The following is a 16,535-nucleotide window of genomic DNA, read 5'->3' as shown; positions in this document are numbered from 1 at the left end:
TCAGGTTTAAGTCCCCACCAGGTTATATAAACCAGTACACACACACACATTATTTTAAAATACATTTATAGTTATTATAAATATTTTAAAACAGTTTTGTCCATATACAATTGAACATGGAGTCCAAAAACAAAACTGGACCCCACTGACTTCCATTTAAATGGACCAAAAAAAACAACAAAAAAAACAAACAACAGCAACAACAAAAAACAGATTCATAACTCTGGACACACCACTGCATTCAGGTTACAAATGAAACTGTTCCTGTTATAAAAACTCATAACTTTGAGACAGAACATCATGTTTAACACAATAAAATTGGTTTTGGCCTATTAAATATAATTATTGGACTCCACAGCTACTATATATGGTTTTAGTGTATAACTTTGAAATATCGAATCATACTGTTTACTTAAACACAGTTAACTTTAAACCATTTGCTCACCAGCACAGGCGAGAGTAACTTCAAGGAGCAGAACTACAGCTCGCATGTTTGGACTTTGACTGATAAATTGTTATCATATGAAAAGTTGCCTCGTCTCAAGGTTATAAATTCCAGCCAATAGATTTTTTAGGCCAAGTGGAACATCACCAATCACTGTGAGGTTTTCTTAGATTGGATTGATGAAAGTGAAAACAAAATTAATTCAGACATTATAAGTATGAAGGGAAAATGTTTAAAGGGGTCATATGATGTTGCTAAAAAGAACATTATTTTGTGTATTTGGTGTAATGAAATGTGTTTATGCGGTTTAAGGTTCAAAAAACACATTATTTTCCACATACTGTACATTATTGTTTCTCCTCTATGCCCTGCCTTTCTGAAACGTGTCGATTTTTACAAAGCTCATCGGTCTGAAAAGCAAGGTGTGCTGTGATTGGCCAGCTATCCAGTGCGTTATGATTGGCCGAATACCTCAAGCGTGTGACGGAAATATTACGCCCCTCACCATACTGTGATGATGCCCTGTCAGGCCGGAGCGATGATTCAAAAACATGAAAACCCATTACAAACGAGGCATTCGTTGCATCCAGTGGGGACATAATTATGGATTATAATGACTTATACTGTCTTTTTACGCGCTGCGTTGCATCGCGCCGCGTAAACATAAAACCATGTCTGCATTTGTGATCGGAGAAATGACAAACAACAAGCGCTACTCTACACTGCTCAAAAAACTCGCTTTAAATATATAAAATATAAAAACTCTTTAAATATAAAAAAACGTACTTACAGTCTTTGAGTCAGAACAGCCGGCATTGTAGTCTACTCTTCCAGGATCAGGAAACAGTCCTCCATAAAATGCGCTGCACACATCTGAATATTTGGGTTGAACTGTTCTGGAACAGTTTTGTAAATACAACTTAACCACTGATTTCAGCCTTGAGTGAGCAGAGACCGGGGGATAAAGTGAGGAACGGCCGGAGGCTAGAGTGAGCGGCGTCCGCAGGGCTTGCGGCCACCACATGTGACGACCCCGGGCTGGACTCCGCTTCGTCCACGGTGAAAGCCGATCTGGCGATCCACAGCACAAAGTTGTAGTATTTCCTCAGCGACCAGCACGGATCAGCTCTAGGCATGACGAAGCGGATATCGTCCTCTTTTGGAAGGCCAAACAAAGTAGTTTCGCTTTCACAACGAAACACACAGCGTCTTGACGACATGGCGGCGGCAACAATACTACAGCGAGAATAAAAGTTACGCCTTCTTTCTTTGCGTGAACATTTGGCCGGCGTTATGCAAATCTTCCCAGATAGTGACGTAGATATGTGGGGGCGTGTTAGAACGAGCCATTTTAGGTAGGCGTGGTTGACTCTTAACTTTTATACAGAATATCTCTTTGGATTTGAGACTTTAGTCTTTGCAACTTTACAGATCTTCTTTATGCACCAAGAGCTTGTAACACTCCAAAGAGAAAGGAAAAATTGAAATCGCATCATATGACCCCTTTAAATAAAAAGAAAATACAATAAATAAATCTACAAATTTGTGCATGAATGATAATTTGAATAATTAAATTAGTAAAGGAAGAAATAAAAATGGGTTTTCATTTTATAGTTATCGTTTTCTTTAATTGTTAAGTTATTTGTGTATGAAGTTATTTTTTTTTTATTTTTTGTTGCTAACGAGAGGATTTCATTAGTAGGCAGAATTTATGACCATTAGCTGGTCATGTCAAAGAAAGTCTTGTCTTTTTCTAAAGAATCTCTCGAGTCAAGAAGTTCCAGATGCCAAAATCAGACTTTATTGACCAAAACAACAAAGCCGAGATTCCCGCAGATCATCTAACAATCTGACATGTAACTCTCTTTTTTTTATATATACATTTCTTTTCAACCTGTATGACCAATGAACGTACAGTTGGGTGTTTCCCAAATTTTATTAAAAAGCATCCCCAATTCTGAGCTACAATTATTTACCAAACGCTCTAGCTTCTCTTTAATGGTGGCGTGCTGCCAACTGGTCTATTAAAAAATAAATATAATACATTTTTAATTAAGAAAACATATTAAAAACATACACCAAGAGAGCAGTTTAATATAATTTGACTGGTGCAGATTTGTGCTCTGATTGTTTTCTTCATATTATAAAGTTTCTGAGTCGAAAAAGTTGCTGAAATTAAACATTTCATCCAGATTCCTGCAGTTTCCAGATTTAATTAATTCTGTTTCCAGGCTATACTTAACAACAATGTACTATATATATTAAAAATCTACCACACTGGTAACTGAAGTGAGCTTCTGTAGGGTCTCCCGTCCCCTGCACGGCGCTCACAAGCATCCGAATTCCCTGCGTCGAAAACAAACCGCAGAAGAAACACGCAGCGCTCAGCCAATGAGTGATCAGATTACTGGCCGACAGCGAATCAGCGCGCCTCATGTTGAGCTGTACAAAGATCCAGCGCTGAGAGTTTCAGGATCCGAGCGCGTAAGTTCTTTCCAAAATGTCTTTTTATTGATTGATCAATAACGAAGTTTTATCATACTGAAAATTATTTTTGTGATGCGCTTGTGAAGATTGTGAGGAACCTGATATGTTATGAAGTTACATTTCAATATCGATGTTTTAAGGCTTTTTTTAACAAGTAAACGGAAGGAAGCTGTAGTATACGACGGAATTAAAGAGCTACAGTCTCCAGATCAGCAGGCGATCTAAGCTAAAATATCATATTTATATCCTTATATCATGAAATTATCAGTATTATAATGTCAAGATGTCATTGGCAGTAGTCATCCACTAAGTCTAGTTACTTGGGAAGTAAATCAAAAAGGTACCATGGTAAATAGTTACCGCCAAAATGCCATAGTTACTAGATATTATTGTAAAAATCATTACTGATCATTATATATCTTCTGTCTTTAGTTTTTTTTTTATTACAGTGGTGACAAATACCATCCAAAACTATTTTAAAGAGCATTTTATTTAATTTTTTTTTATGACAAAAACACGTCTATAAAAATATTGAAATAATTTGCCCGTAATATTGCATTTATTAACACACAATTGTCTCCTGCACGCAGAAGTATGACATTAATGAATATGTTGTTCTCTAGGTACATACGGATTTTGGCATCTCAGTTTGTAAGAGAGGCGGGGCATAGAGGACCTACAATAATGTACAGTATTTGAAAAATAATGTGTTTTTTGAACATTAAAGCATGTCAACATATTCTGTTACACCAAATACACAAAATAATGATCTTTAAAATAGCATCATATGACCCCTTTAAACTGGAGGATAAATTCATAAAGTCATGGCCATAAATGTTGCATACACTGCAAAAATGAATATCCACCTCAGTATTTTTTTGTTTTCCAATGCATACATCCTTAAATCTTAAGATATGAAGTCTTGTTTTCTGAGAAATTGAACAAAATTAAGCAAGTTTATGCTTAAACGAACAAATGTTTGTTGTTTTCTGAATTAAGTAGATTTTTCTGAGCCCACTGGCAGATATTTGTTCTTATTTGAATCATTAACTCACTTCATTTTGATCATGCTTCTCAAGTAAATGTGTCTTGATTGAAGAATCTTTAGACATTTGCGCTGGAAAACAAATCCAAAATACTGATGAAGAACATCACTTTTTTTCATATGTGTGTGTAAAATGAACTAAAATGTAATGTAGATCTTTTGGAAGCTGTATTTAAAAATCTTTTATACAAGACATTTACATTTAGAGACCATATTGCCTTATTGCGTTCCATTCAATTTATTCCTTACATTTTCTTTACTTGGTCTTAAAGGGTTAGTTCACCCAAAAATTCTGTCATTAATTACTCACCCTCATGTTGTTTCAAACCCGTAAGACTTCGTTATGAACTTCGTTCATCTTCAGAACACAAATTAAGATATTTTTGATGGAATCTGAGAGCTGTCTGACCCTCCCATATACAGCAATACAACTGAAATGTTCCCAAGTCCAGAAACATAACAAGGAGATTGGTAAAAGAATCCATGTTACATCAGGGGTTCAACCGTAATTTTATGAAGCTACGAGAATACTTTTTGTGCGCAAAAAAAAACAAAAAACAAAAGACTTTATTCAATAATTCGTCTCCTCCGCATCACCCTGTAGCGCCATTTGGAGAATATCAGCTGGACGTAAACAACGTATGCTGTCCTGTGTCAGCTGCGTCACACGCATAGCCGGACTTACCATTGGGCTTGAGTGGGCTGCAGCCCATGGGCCCCGCCTTTGCCCGTTTACGTTTGTTTGATTTGTTCGTTATATGCCAGTCAGAATTCAGAAATTATTAGCCGCACGGGTTTGGTCTTTATTAGGTCTTACGGGTTTGAAACGATATGAGGGTGAGTAATTAATGACAGAATTTTCATTTTAAAGTCTTACATTTATAAACCGGCAGAAACCCTGTTTTTCTGTTATCCTATAAAAATGTTATTTTTCCTCCTTGTTTGTCCCGCCCAATCCAACCCAATGCCGTCCCTTCATCCTGCTGGTCCAGTTTGTGGATCATTGCTCCAAACACTCGCAAGATCATCCGGAGGTCATGACCTACCTGCAGACCAGATACTCCAAGGCGCTGCCGACATTCCTGACATCGGTGGAGTTCCGTAACACTCTGGGCCGCTGCCTCACACGAGCCCAGGCCAACGCTGGCAAAACCTTCGTCTTCATTAATGAACTCTGCACCGTTCTTAAACAGCACACAGCTCGGAAAAGGAGCTCCATACAGGCTGTGCCCTCCCAAACAAAACCTGAGCAAAAGAGCAATGGGACAAATGTAGCGGAGGAGGTGCTGGTTAAAGGAGAAGAGAAAAAGCAAGAGGGCGACGAGGAAACGAAGAAAACAAAAAGGGCTTCAAGGAGACAGGTATTAGAGCGTAACTGAGAGATGCACTCATTGTATATATTGAGAAGGTCGATTTGTGGACTTGGATTTTTATTGACACTATTGGTTTTCAAAAACATTGGTTCCATTAATTTTCTCCATAGGGATTTAAAAATTCTTGTTGAGTTGTTTATTTGTTGTGCATTCTGTTTCTCATTTAAAGTGGGATTTGGGAGATTCCTATTTGAATGCAACAACGTCTGACCATAAAAGAGTTTTACTATAAGAACTGTGAAGTTTGACTTTGTGTCGTTTTACTGCACTTTTTAGTGAATACAGAATTTTTTATTTTATATATTTTTTTATGAGGGAATGTGCTATTCATATAATGAAGCATGCAACCAAATGACGATATTTTAAGTTTATTGCACAATATTCCAATACATGCAGCATGCATTACAAAAAAAAATAAACACACACACAAAATATACTGGTAATTTTCTGCTAGGATGTTATCCAGTAGTCTTATGGACATTTCCATTAACCATAAAACACAATGCAAAGAAGTGCAAAATTCAAAATACAGGTAAAACACCTGTAAAAAATAAATATGGAGAATTTCTTCATAATTAATACAGTACTATAAGTGCCCTATTTTTACGTATTTTTTTTTACAGTGTATAAGTAGGCTTCTACAGAAAATATCAATACTTAAAAATATCTGTTCGTGCTAGATCTGTACCGGTTTATTTGTTGATGTTACAGATATTTTTTATGTATAAAATGATTGGAATTTACTTCTTGAAACCCTACTGTTGTGCTTTATACTTGTGGACATTGAAATGAGCTGAGAGCTCTTTTGACTTCCGATAAATGTTTATGTACATTGTAATTTGTGTGTCTGCCATGTTCTGTTTCAGATAGCATACCTGGAAAACCTGCTGAAGGTGTATAATGAGGAGATCCGACGGCTTCAGGAGCGGGAGCTGAGCGTGGAGGATCTGGAGGAGGAGGACTCCAGTTATATTCAGGAGCACAAGCTCAAACGCAAGGCAAGTCTCTTCATTCCTGCTTTAGCCTTCCTGATTTGGTTCAGTTAAATTGAAAGTTCAGGGAAAGTTGTCTTTGTACCTTGTTTTCAATAAATGGTCCTATATATCCACCTTTTTCTTCAACGCGGAAGTAAGCCTATGGGTGAGACTTCCGGTTCATTAGCCGCTATATGTAAATAACGAGGAGAATAACAAAGTGCAGTAAACTGTAAAACTGTTTGCACTACAAACCAGTGTTCATAATTAAGATAATACATTAAAATAATATGATAAGACACACCAACTTTCAATATCAGCAAAACGAACTGTTTTGTTCAGCTAAAAATAGCTGGAAGGAGTGGACGCAGATGAGACCGGAAGCCAGACCCATAGAATTTACAAATGGCCGCGCCAATTTTTACGACAAGAAAAAGGTGGATACAGAGTTCTGGAAGTTCCGGTATGTTGTCATAGTAAATCAAACCATTTTAATGCAGTCAAATGACTTTGAAGTAATGAGATTTTATCGGGTCTTGTTCGGATCTTTAATGCTCTTTTTGTGCTCTCAGATGATGAAGATCTATGAGAAACTGTGTGAGCTGAAGGGCTGCAACATGCTGACGGGGCGCGTGATCGAGCAGAAGATTGCCTACAGTGGAACACGATACCCAGAGATCAACAAAAAGGTTCTTCTTTTGCTTGTGAAATCCTCGAGATTAGCTCTCTAGATTCTCATTACTCAAAATAATGCTTCCTCATTTCCCCACTCCTCTGTCCTCGAGCCTATGATATTAATAAAAGTTAGCCATCTTGAAGGACATCTCAATTCTCTAATTGCACAGCGAGGAATGAGGATGTTTTCAGAAGTGCTATAAATGGGGTGTTTCCTATCGAAAAACTTGACACAAGTGTAAATTCTCCTCCCCCTTTATATCGCTCACAATATGTAATCTGTCTGGGCATCTTGCATTATTAATGCTTTTTATGGATTTCTGAAATAACCGAGCTTGAGCTCAGAAAACATGCCTTGAGCTCAGCTGATGATGTTTTGAAGTGTCACTTGAGAGATCGAGAATATTCCAGTATATGAAGAAAAAGGTTTTTCTGTGATTCCACCATCCTCATTTTTTTCCCTTGAATCCTTGCAGAGATCGACTGATTTGATTTATCAGATTGTTTGATTTGTTTATTAGCAGTCAGTGATCACATGATTGAAACAGATGTTTGGCTGAAGAACCATTCTGTAAAGCTTTGATCAGAAATGGATTGCAAACTTAAAATGAAATGGCATCAGAAATTACCAGGACTTTTTTTTGATGTTTTTCTTAAATTTATTCAGATTAAAAAAAAAAATGTAAATGAAAAATACATTGCTCATGGAATGAAATCCAGGGAGCAAATATTAAGAAAATAATGAATAATTTTCCTTTCCTTTGTCTTTACTGTCGTCTTTTCTCTTTGGTTTGTAGATTGAACGTTATATTAACAGTCCAGAAGCTCTTTATAATCCGCCGGACTACACGGATATCCTGAAGGTGGCTCAGCACGCCAACGAACGCTACAATCTCCAGCTCACCCGCAAACAGATAACACAAATCGCTCAAGAAGCCTTCAGGGAGACGGGCAACAAACTGCAGGAGAGACGCCATCTTGACATGGTCTACAACTTCGGCTCCCACCTCACAGATTCCTACAAACCCAGTAATTCAATTCAGTTACTCTCCAATTCAGCTTGAGAACATAATCAAGTCGTATTGTATTAGTCCGATGCTTTACACTCACCAACAGTTTATGCACATTTCTGGATTGATGTAAACATGGATGGACTAATATTTAGTGATTGTACGTTCAGCATGTGTGGTGAATTTCCCTGTTTTCTTCAGCGTTAGACCCTGCACTCACTGATCCAGCACTGCATCGCAAGCTCCGCTCAAACAGAGACGTGGCTCTCAGCAGCCTGGAGGACGTGATCACCAAATACGCCAATAAACAGGAAGATGTGGAGGTAGAGGAAGTGAGGAAGAAACAAGAGAGAGACAGACAGAAAAAGGAGGTAAAAGAACAAAATATATTCTTGTTTTGTCTTTAAATCATTCATGCAATGATTCTTTTCATTGGTTTGCATCAGTTTCATGTGCAGTATTTGGTTTTTCTCCAGTGGAATCAGAAATGCCTTCAGTTATAGAATCAAACTAAAATGTAAAATACTTAAAATGTGATCAAATACATATTAAACAAGTAAACAAACAAACAAATAAATAAATAATATAATAAATATGATTTGAAATATTGAAAATAATTATGATTTATATTTAATAAATAAAAATACTAAAATAAAAACCTTGTTTTTTGATGGAGCGATACTGATGAAAAATCATTTATAAATAAAATATTTTCTATTTTAATTAATACATAAAATAATGTTTTCAAACAATTATAATGAATTATAATACAAATAATACATATAAACAATTACTTTGTTTCTTGATGTAAATAATGCTGTTGTAATATTACATAATGACTTTATTTAAAATATAAATAAAATATTTAAAATGTATAAAAATATATTTTGTCCTGTTTTTGCATTGTCCAAAAGGAAGCGAGGATCTCCTTGAAACCATAAGCAGTCTTGAATCTGTTTGTCCTTCCGTCCAGGGGCATAAATTGTAAATATCATTACAAACCACTCTGTGTATTGTAAATAATATAATGACATATACTTAAAATTGTGTTAGTAAAAAAAAAACTTTTTAAGTTTAGAAAGTTCGCCCTTGCCTCACAGTGGTTTGGTCCACTGCCTGCTTTCCCCCTTTACCTCACTGACACACACTCGAGTCCGGTGGGAGAGAACAGTCCTTCGGTAGTTATGTGTAAGCAGGCTCTCAAGGCTATTTTATGGCGCTTTTCCACTGCGTGGTACGACTCTGCTCGGCACTCCGCGTCGCCCCATCAAGCTCTCGCTGGATCCGCTCCTCTGCTATCAACGAGAGGAACGTCTGTACTTCCTCAACAAATAACGAAACAGACACTTTTTGGTTGTTAAAAAAATGTGTGCTCGTTCAAAACAGTTGCGTTCGATCCTTCGCTGGCTGTGCTGATTTAAATCTAGCGGTTCTGTTGTGTTTGTGACAAATTATGATGATGTCCTATGTATTTTTCCATGAGCGATTATAAGGTTACCTAGCTTGTTTGGTAGCTTGTTGGATAGTAAGTCACCCACTACGACTAACACGGCGATAAGCCTGTGTGTAAACTGATATTAGGCTAATATTGTAGATCTACCGTTGTGTTGGGTTTTGCTCAGTATGATGTTAAAGGGTTAGTTCACCCAAAAATGAAAATTATCACTATGGGTCAGCTGACCCTTCCCTGAGTCATGTACATCACTATTTTGATCTGTGAAAACGTTCACAGTTTAGTATGGGTCAGCTGACCCTTCCGTTGCTATCAACGAGAGGAGCGTCTGTACTTCCTCAACAGGGGGAACAGCCACTTTTTGGTTGTTAAAAAAAGGTGCGCTCGTTCAAAACAGTTGCATTCGATTCTTCGCTGGCTGTGCTGGTTTAAATCTAGCGGTTCTTTTGTGTTTGTGTCGCAAGTTCAGTGACGTAGATAGTGACGATTCTCTCCGGCCAATCCGTGATCAGCAGAGTTTACACGTCACGGTTTGGTAACGGTACGGTTCGCTTGGGACCCCAACCGAGGTGGTACTAAAAAAAGTACCAGGTACTGTACCCAGTGGAAAACCCCCCCCAAAAGTGAACCATACCGAGCCATCCTGTTCCGTACTATGCAGTGGACAAGCGCCATTATTGACTTTAAACATTGGATAAAATGATTCTTTCTCTTTAATACAGATGATGCTAGATCATTAATAAATTAGTCATGACAAAATATGATGATGTCCGATGTATTTTTCCATGAGCGATTATAAGGTTACCTAGCTTGTTTGGTAGCTTGTTGGATAGTAAGTCACCCACTACGACTAACACGGCGATAAGCCTGTGTGTAAACTGATATTAGGCTAATATTGTAGATCTACCGTTGTGTTGGGTTTTGCTCAGTATGATGTTAAAGGGTTAGTTCACCCAAAAATGAAAATTAGGCTGCGTTTTACTCACCCCCGACTCCCGAGGCATCCTAGGTGTATATGACTTTCTTCTTTCAGACGAATCCAGTCGGAGTTATATTAAAAATTGTCTTTGATCTTTCAAGCTGTTTAATGCCACTCAGCGGGTGTTGCATTGCTTCAGTCCAAAAGAACTTAAAAAAAAAAATCGCCCATCCATAAAAAAATCCTTTAAGTGGCAGATGTGGGCTTGCTGCGGTTGAATATCTAAATAAGAGACGTCCTCAATCCCAGACGAAACCTAAAATGCTATGTAGAGGACGCAAAATAATTTAATAATTATATGACCGCGTGGTGAACCTATGAACCTAACTCATATTTAAACACGCTCTCCATGCTGTGTACACTGATTTTTGGCTGTATTATTTGTGTCCCCTTCAAAAATAGCTCTTTTTATGTTTTATGTTTATTGTCCCCCCCTACTGTTAGATGAAATTTACGCCCTTGCTTCCGTCACGCTTTCAGGCACTTAATGGGCAGCAGAGTGACAGCAAAGAAAAAGAGAGGGAGGAACAGGATGAAAAAGAGGAGGAGGAAGATGAAGAAGAGGATGATTCCTCTGATCCTGACATTGAAGAGGAGATCCAAGCCAGTCAAGAGCAAGCTGGTCCAGGTAAGAAGTGCATAAATCATCTTCATCTCCTTCCTTCATGTTGCTTGTATGTAATAAGCCCATTTCCTGGCGGGAAACCCCATTTCTCATTTTCTGACGTGTTTCAGATGATGATGAAGAGGACGTTGAAGAGGAGCAGTTGAACACCAGTGACCATGATCAGCCGATGGATGAGAACTCTCCTCTGTCAATCAAATCATCTGTGCAGGACACAGAGGAGGATCAGGGCGATGACGACCAGCGGTCTCCAGCCAGCAGCTCACATGAGGAGGGACCTGTGGAAACGAGCACAAAAGGCAGACCTGTGAAACAAAGCCCTTCATCCACAGAGAGCGTCAGTCAGTCAGAGACCATGGACTGGTTGCCTATCAGCAAAACAGAACTGATTTCTACTAATCACATAAAATCTGTTTCTGAAAGCACGGCTAACTGCACTGAGACTTTCTCCACCGATCAGGACTCGCCGTCAACCCCCGTGAGATCAGCCAACTGCAGTCCTCTACCTCCAACAAGCCCTTTACTGATCGACGAGATGGGCAACTACAAGAAGAGGAAACGACCCTCGACTGGAAACCAAACGGCCACCTACAATGGGAACTGCACACAGGACAGGTAAAACTGAACGGATCAAACCAACTTGCCATGAGAAGTTGTGTAATTAATAACTTGCTATTAAATTATAAGGACGTAACGATGCGAGCCGGTTGAAAATCTATCAAAATATGTCACGATTCAAGTCAGTTGAGATGTTAAATGAAACCTGATACAGTTGGTGGTGGGAGTTTATATAAATTTGTCTCTGAGGGGAACTGACTGTCTTCAGAAAAGTTTAGATGGTATTTTCTTTTCATCTTGCCTCTGTATAAAGCATATTAATGTAGTGTTTATGAGCGCAGCGCTGCTTTGTTTACAGCAGTAACCTAGAAAACTCTATATTTCTGCTGTTCCATAAGCGCCACCTGCTGTCAGAGAGTGAATTTGCATCTCATTCAGCCCGTCTGCTGTTTTTGATTTGTGTAGATAGTTTCACAAAAAGTATATTTTTCACCATTAATATTTTTTTATCACGATTATGAATATTAATCTATGAATATTTATCTATTTTCTATCATTTTTCCCCCCAAATTTTTTTATCTGAATCTTTTTTGACCAAACTTTGGCTATGTTGATTATTATAGTGAAAATGTTTAAAGCAAGTAAAATAAAGTCGAATTTTATATATATATAAAATCAAGGATGGTTTTCCATGGGTTTTTACTAAACATTTTAATTATTTTTGATTTACCTCTAGTTAGTCAGTCACCAGTGAGCCGTTGAACTTGAACTCATTCAGACTGTTTTTGTGAACCAGATCATCTGATTTCATTCAAAAGAACCAACTTTAAAGAATGATGATGAATCATCCATTGCCAAGATTTCGGTCTCGTGAACATGTCAAGAAGATCTATGGCTGCTGATCTGTGCTAGGGCGGATGTCAAGATTTTCCGTGAATACTGATTTTCTCCTTTTGTGTTCTTCTGGAGGAAGAAATCCATACGGGTTTGGACCGACACGAGTGTGAGAGCTTTCTTTATGCAGTGCTTTTTTTTCTCATTCTCTTTATCTCAGTGATATTCCTCTGGATATGGGTGTGATCTGCTGCCCTGGAGAAGTAGACTTGACCAGGACGATGGTCAGAAGCGCACGAGCCACACCACCGCCTAAGAAAAATAAGGTGACTGTGTCCGTTTGGTTTTAGCATTGAAACAGTGCAGTAAAAAGCATCTGAATCTCTGCTGCATTGCTTTTTCATGTTATTATTACACCATTCCTGTAGCAAAAAGGCTGATTTTAAGAGCTCAGGAATATTCGAGCATGACTGTACTCCATTGCAACTTTCTCAGTCATCGCAATAAATTCACTGCAGCGTTTTCATTTTCATTAATGTAGTACTATATTATTTATAAATATTTTGAACTAGTTTTTATTTTTATCTATTTTATTTATTTATTTATTTTATTTTGAATTTAAGTTGTAGGAATTTAAAATATTTTTTTAAATATGTGTATTTGGTAAATATAGTAATTTTCAGTTTTTGTTTTAGTACTTTGAACAAAAATGAGAAATGTTGGCTTGGCAACTTACTAAAATATTTACTGAAATGATGGAGGTAGAGGAAATAAAGAAAAACAAGAGAGACTGTATATTATTGTTTTTGTCCTAAAACCTAAAAATAAAAACTAGAAGAATATCGCTGTAATTCACTCTTTAGGGAACAAGTTTTATTGGTTTACATCAGCTTTATTTATTTGGTTTTTCTCCCATCAAAATCAGAAACTCCAGGCATCAGTTTGTTGTGTTTCTATATAAATATTAGATAATAAATTAAATATGCAAAATAATTATATTTATTAATACTAAAAAACATTTTAGCATAACTGCATTCTATTACAATTTTCTCAAGCATCTTAATAAAATGACTGCAGTGTTATTTTAGTATCATGACTACAGTATTGTAGTATTTATTAATAATAGTTTTTATTTTTATATTTTTCATTTTAGTTTAAAGATTAGTCATTTTGTTGGTTTTATTAGTTGTTGTTTCATTTTAATAGTTATTTTCAGAAATAACTGGCTTTGCACCACTGAAAGTATAACAACGTTTTTTTCTATTTGATTTCAATTAACGTATGTTTTTTTTTTTTTTTGATGATTTCATTCAAAAGAACCAACTTTAAAGAATGATGATGAATCATCCATTGCCAAGATTTCGGTCTCGTGAACATGTCAAGAAGATCTATGGCTGCTGATCTGTGCTAGGGCGGATGTCAAGATTTTCCGTGAATACTGATTTTCTCCTTTTGTGTTCTTCTGGAGGAAGAAATCCATACGGGTTTGGACCGACACGAGTGTGAGAGCTTTCTTTATGCAGTGCTTTTTTTTCTCATTCTCTTTATCTCAGTGATATTCCTCTGGATATGGGTGTGATCTGCTGCCCTGGAGAAGTAGACTTGACCAGGACGATGGTCAGAAGCGCACGAGCCACACCACCGCCTAAGAAAAATAAGGTGACTGTGTCCGTTTGGTTTTAGCATTGAAACAGTGCAGTAAAAAGCATCTGAATCTCTGCTGCATTGCTTTTTCATGTTATTATTACACCATTCCTGTAGCAAAAAGGCTGATTTTAAGAGCTCAGGAATATTCGAGCATGACTGTACTCCATTGCAACTTTCTCAGTCATCGCAATAAATTCACTGCAGCGTTTTCATTTTCATTAATGTAGTACTATATTATTTATAAATATTTTGAACTAGTTTTTATTTTTATCTATTTTATTTATTTATTTATTTTATTTTGAATTTAAGTTGTAGGAATTTAAAATATTTTTTTAAATATGTGTATTTGGTAAATATAGTAATTTTCAGTTTTTGTTTTAGTACTTTGAACAAAAATGAGAAATGTTGGCTTGGCAACTTACTAAAATATTTACTGAAATGATGGAGGTAGAGGAAATAAAGAAAAACAAGAGAGACTGTATATTATTGTTTTTGTCCTAAAACCTAAAAATAAAAACTAGAAGAATATCGCTGTAATTCACTCTTTAGGGAACAAGTTTTATTGGTTTACATCAGCTTTATTTATTTGGTTTTTCTCCCATCAAAATCAGAAACTCCAGGCATCAGTTTGTTGTGTTTCTATATAAATATTAGATAATAAATTAAATATGCAAAATAATTATATTTATTAATACTAAAAAACATTTTAGCATAACTGCATTCTATTACAATTTTCTCAAGCATCTTAATAAAATGACTGCAGTGTTATTTTAGTATCATGACTACAGTATTGTAGTATTTATTAATAATAGTTTTTATTTTTATATTTTTCATTTTAGTTTAAAGATTAGTCATTTTGTTGGTTTTATTAGTTGTTGTTTCATTTTAATAGTTATTTTCAGAAATAACTGGCTTTGCACCACTGAAAGTATAACAACGTTTTTTTCTATTTGATTTCAATTAACGTATGTTTTTTTTTTTTTTTGATAGTTTTAGTTTACAGTAACACTGTGACTGAGCATTACATACAGCGTTATAGGCCGAGTAAAGCTGTAACTCCTGTCATTCGTGTGTTCACAGGTGAACGTGGCGACTCAGTGTGACCCAGAGGAAGTGATCGTTCTGTCTGATTCAGATTGAGTTCTCATCCTGCTCCAATAGTGCCTGCCAATGTGAACAGAGAACAAAAAAAAACTCTTTTTTTATTTTTGACTGGTTCAATCAGGTTTTGAACTTCCGCCACTGAGACGCAATGCCACTGTTTACTTTTTATACAAGGGAAAATGGCATGCCGTTATTCATTCAGGCTTTTTAGAGGTATTTTGGTAAATTGTAAATGGGTCTTGCCTCTAAACATTCTTACTCCAAGGGTTTATCTTGTATTATATTTATGGTTTTAGTTTGAGGGTTTGGATGCAATCCTCATTTGTGCTTGGAGTCATGACGGGAAGTGAGCTTTCTCTCCTCAACTCAAATGCACTCATTTTGTCTAGTGTTTGACTTAAATGTTGATAACTTTGTACAGTGCACTGTGGATTTTTTTAAGCAGCTCTAGAAATAATTTTCCACAAGTTATGAGCTACTTGACATGCTCCAATTTACAAATGTTGGAAGTGTTGTTCAGATTACATATTAAAGAAGTAGTTCACACTAAAAATAAAAATTCAGACTTTTACTTTTTTTTTGTGTAATACAGAAAAATATCAGTATATGGATTCACAAGGACATAAAATATAGACTGAATTTTTATTTTTGGGTGACCTGTCCCTTCAACTGGCCTCAGGTGACAAAGCACAAGAGTTATGTGTCCTCTTACACACTTGACGTTTGGTATTGAGAAGATTTCTGTAAACTGCTGATGATTGATCTATTAAATTGATCAATATTGTCATTTAAAATGGTTTTTAATTACTCTGTTTAACTAATTGAGGATTTAACTGGCATGAAAATGGACAAGGTACATCAAACGAATGGTAACCATATTAAATTTGTTGTAATAAGCATTTATATTAATAACCAGGTTTGTATTATATGTGCAAAACTGGCTTTGAATGTGAAATTTTATTGTTCTAAGGCCATTAATTTTTGATTCCATCAGTCTGGTGGATAAATAGCACCTTATTTTATAATAATAATTCATTTTTATTTTTTACTTAGAGATATTTCACTCAAAAATAAAAAAGTATGTGATTGTTAATGTCATTTAGGTTGTTCTAAACCTGTATGACTTCATGGCTATTCTGCAGAACACAAAAGAAGATCATTTCAAGAATTAATTTTGTCAATCCAATAAAAGTCAAGTAATCCAACCTTCTTCCAAATATCTTTTTATGTGTTCCACTGAAGAAAATAAGTCATAAAGGTCTGGGGCAATGTGAGAGTTGGCAGATAATGGCAGAATTTCAATTTTTGAGTGAACTATCACTTTAA

The 16,535-nt window shown here is 36.2% G+C and overlaps 1 protein-coding gene across 1 annotated transcript; it reads left to right on the top strand.

Annotated features, from left to right (window-relative positions):
- Positions 1–252: 252 nt before the first annotated feature.
- Positions 253–16,240, top strand: LOC107666312 (death domain-associated protein 6-like). The gene is made up of 11 exons (XM_016457553.1): positions 253–264; positions 3,519–3,523; positions 4,969–5,338; positions 6,217–6,348; positions 6,897–7,013; positions 7,797–8,028; positions 8,211–8,380; positions 10,886–11,069; positions 11,177–11,681; positions 12,679–12,784; positions 15,186–16,240. The coding sequence occupies exons 1-11, from the start codon at positions 253–255 to the stop codon at positions 15,243–15,245; spliced, it is 1,893 nt and encodes a 630-aa protein (XP_016313039.1). The 3' UTR covers positions 15,246–16,240.
- The last annotated feature ends 295 nt before the right edge of the window (positions 16,241–16,535 follow it).

Source organism: Sinocyclocheilus anshuiensis, unplaced genomic scaffold (genome assembly GCF_001515605.1).
Source record: "Sinocyclocheilus anshuiensis isolate Anshui unplaced genomic scaffold, SAMN03320099.WGS_v1.1 scaffold868, whole genome shotgun sequence".
In the NCBI taxonomy this organism is placed as follows: Eukaryota; Metazoa; Chordata; class Actinopteri; order Cypriniformes; family Cyprinidae; genus Sinocyclocheilus; species Sinocyclocheilus anshuiensis.
This window is presented reverse-complemented; position numbering and strand designations above follow the sequence as displayed.

Excerpts from the sequence above, each read along its gene's own strand:
- LOC107666312 (XM_016457553.1), top strand. Across the intron at positions 6,349-6,896 it reads AGCACAAGCTCAAACGCAAG|ATGATGAAGATCTATGAGAA; the intron begins GCAAGTCTCTTC and ends TTGTGCTCTCAG. Across the intron at positions 8,381-10,885 it reads GAGACAGACAGAAAAAGGAG|ATGAAATTTACGCCCTTGCT; the intron begins GTAAAAGAACAA and ends CCCTACTGTTAG.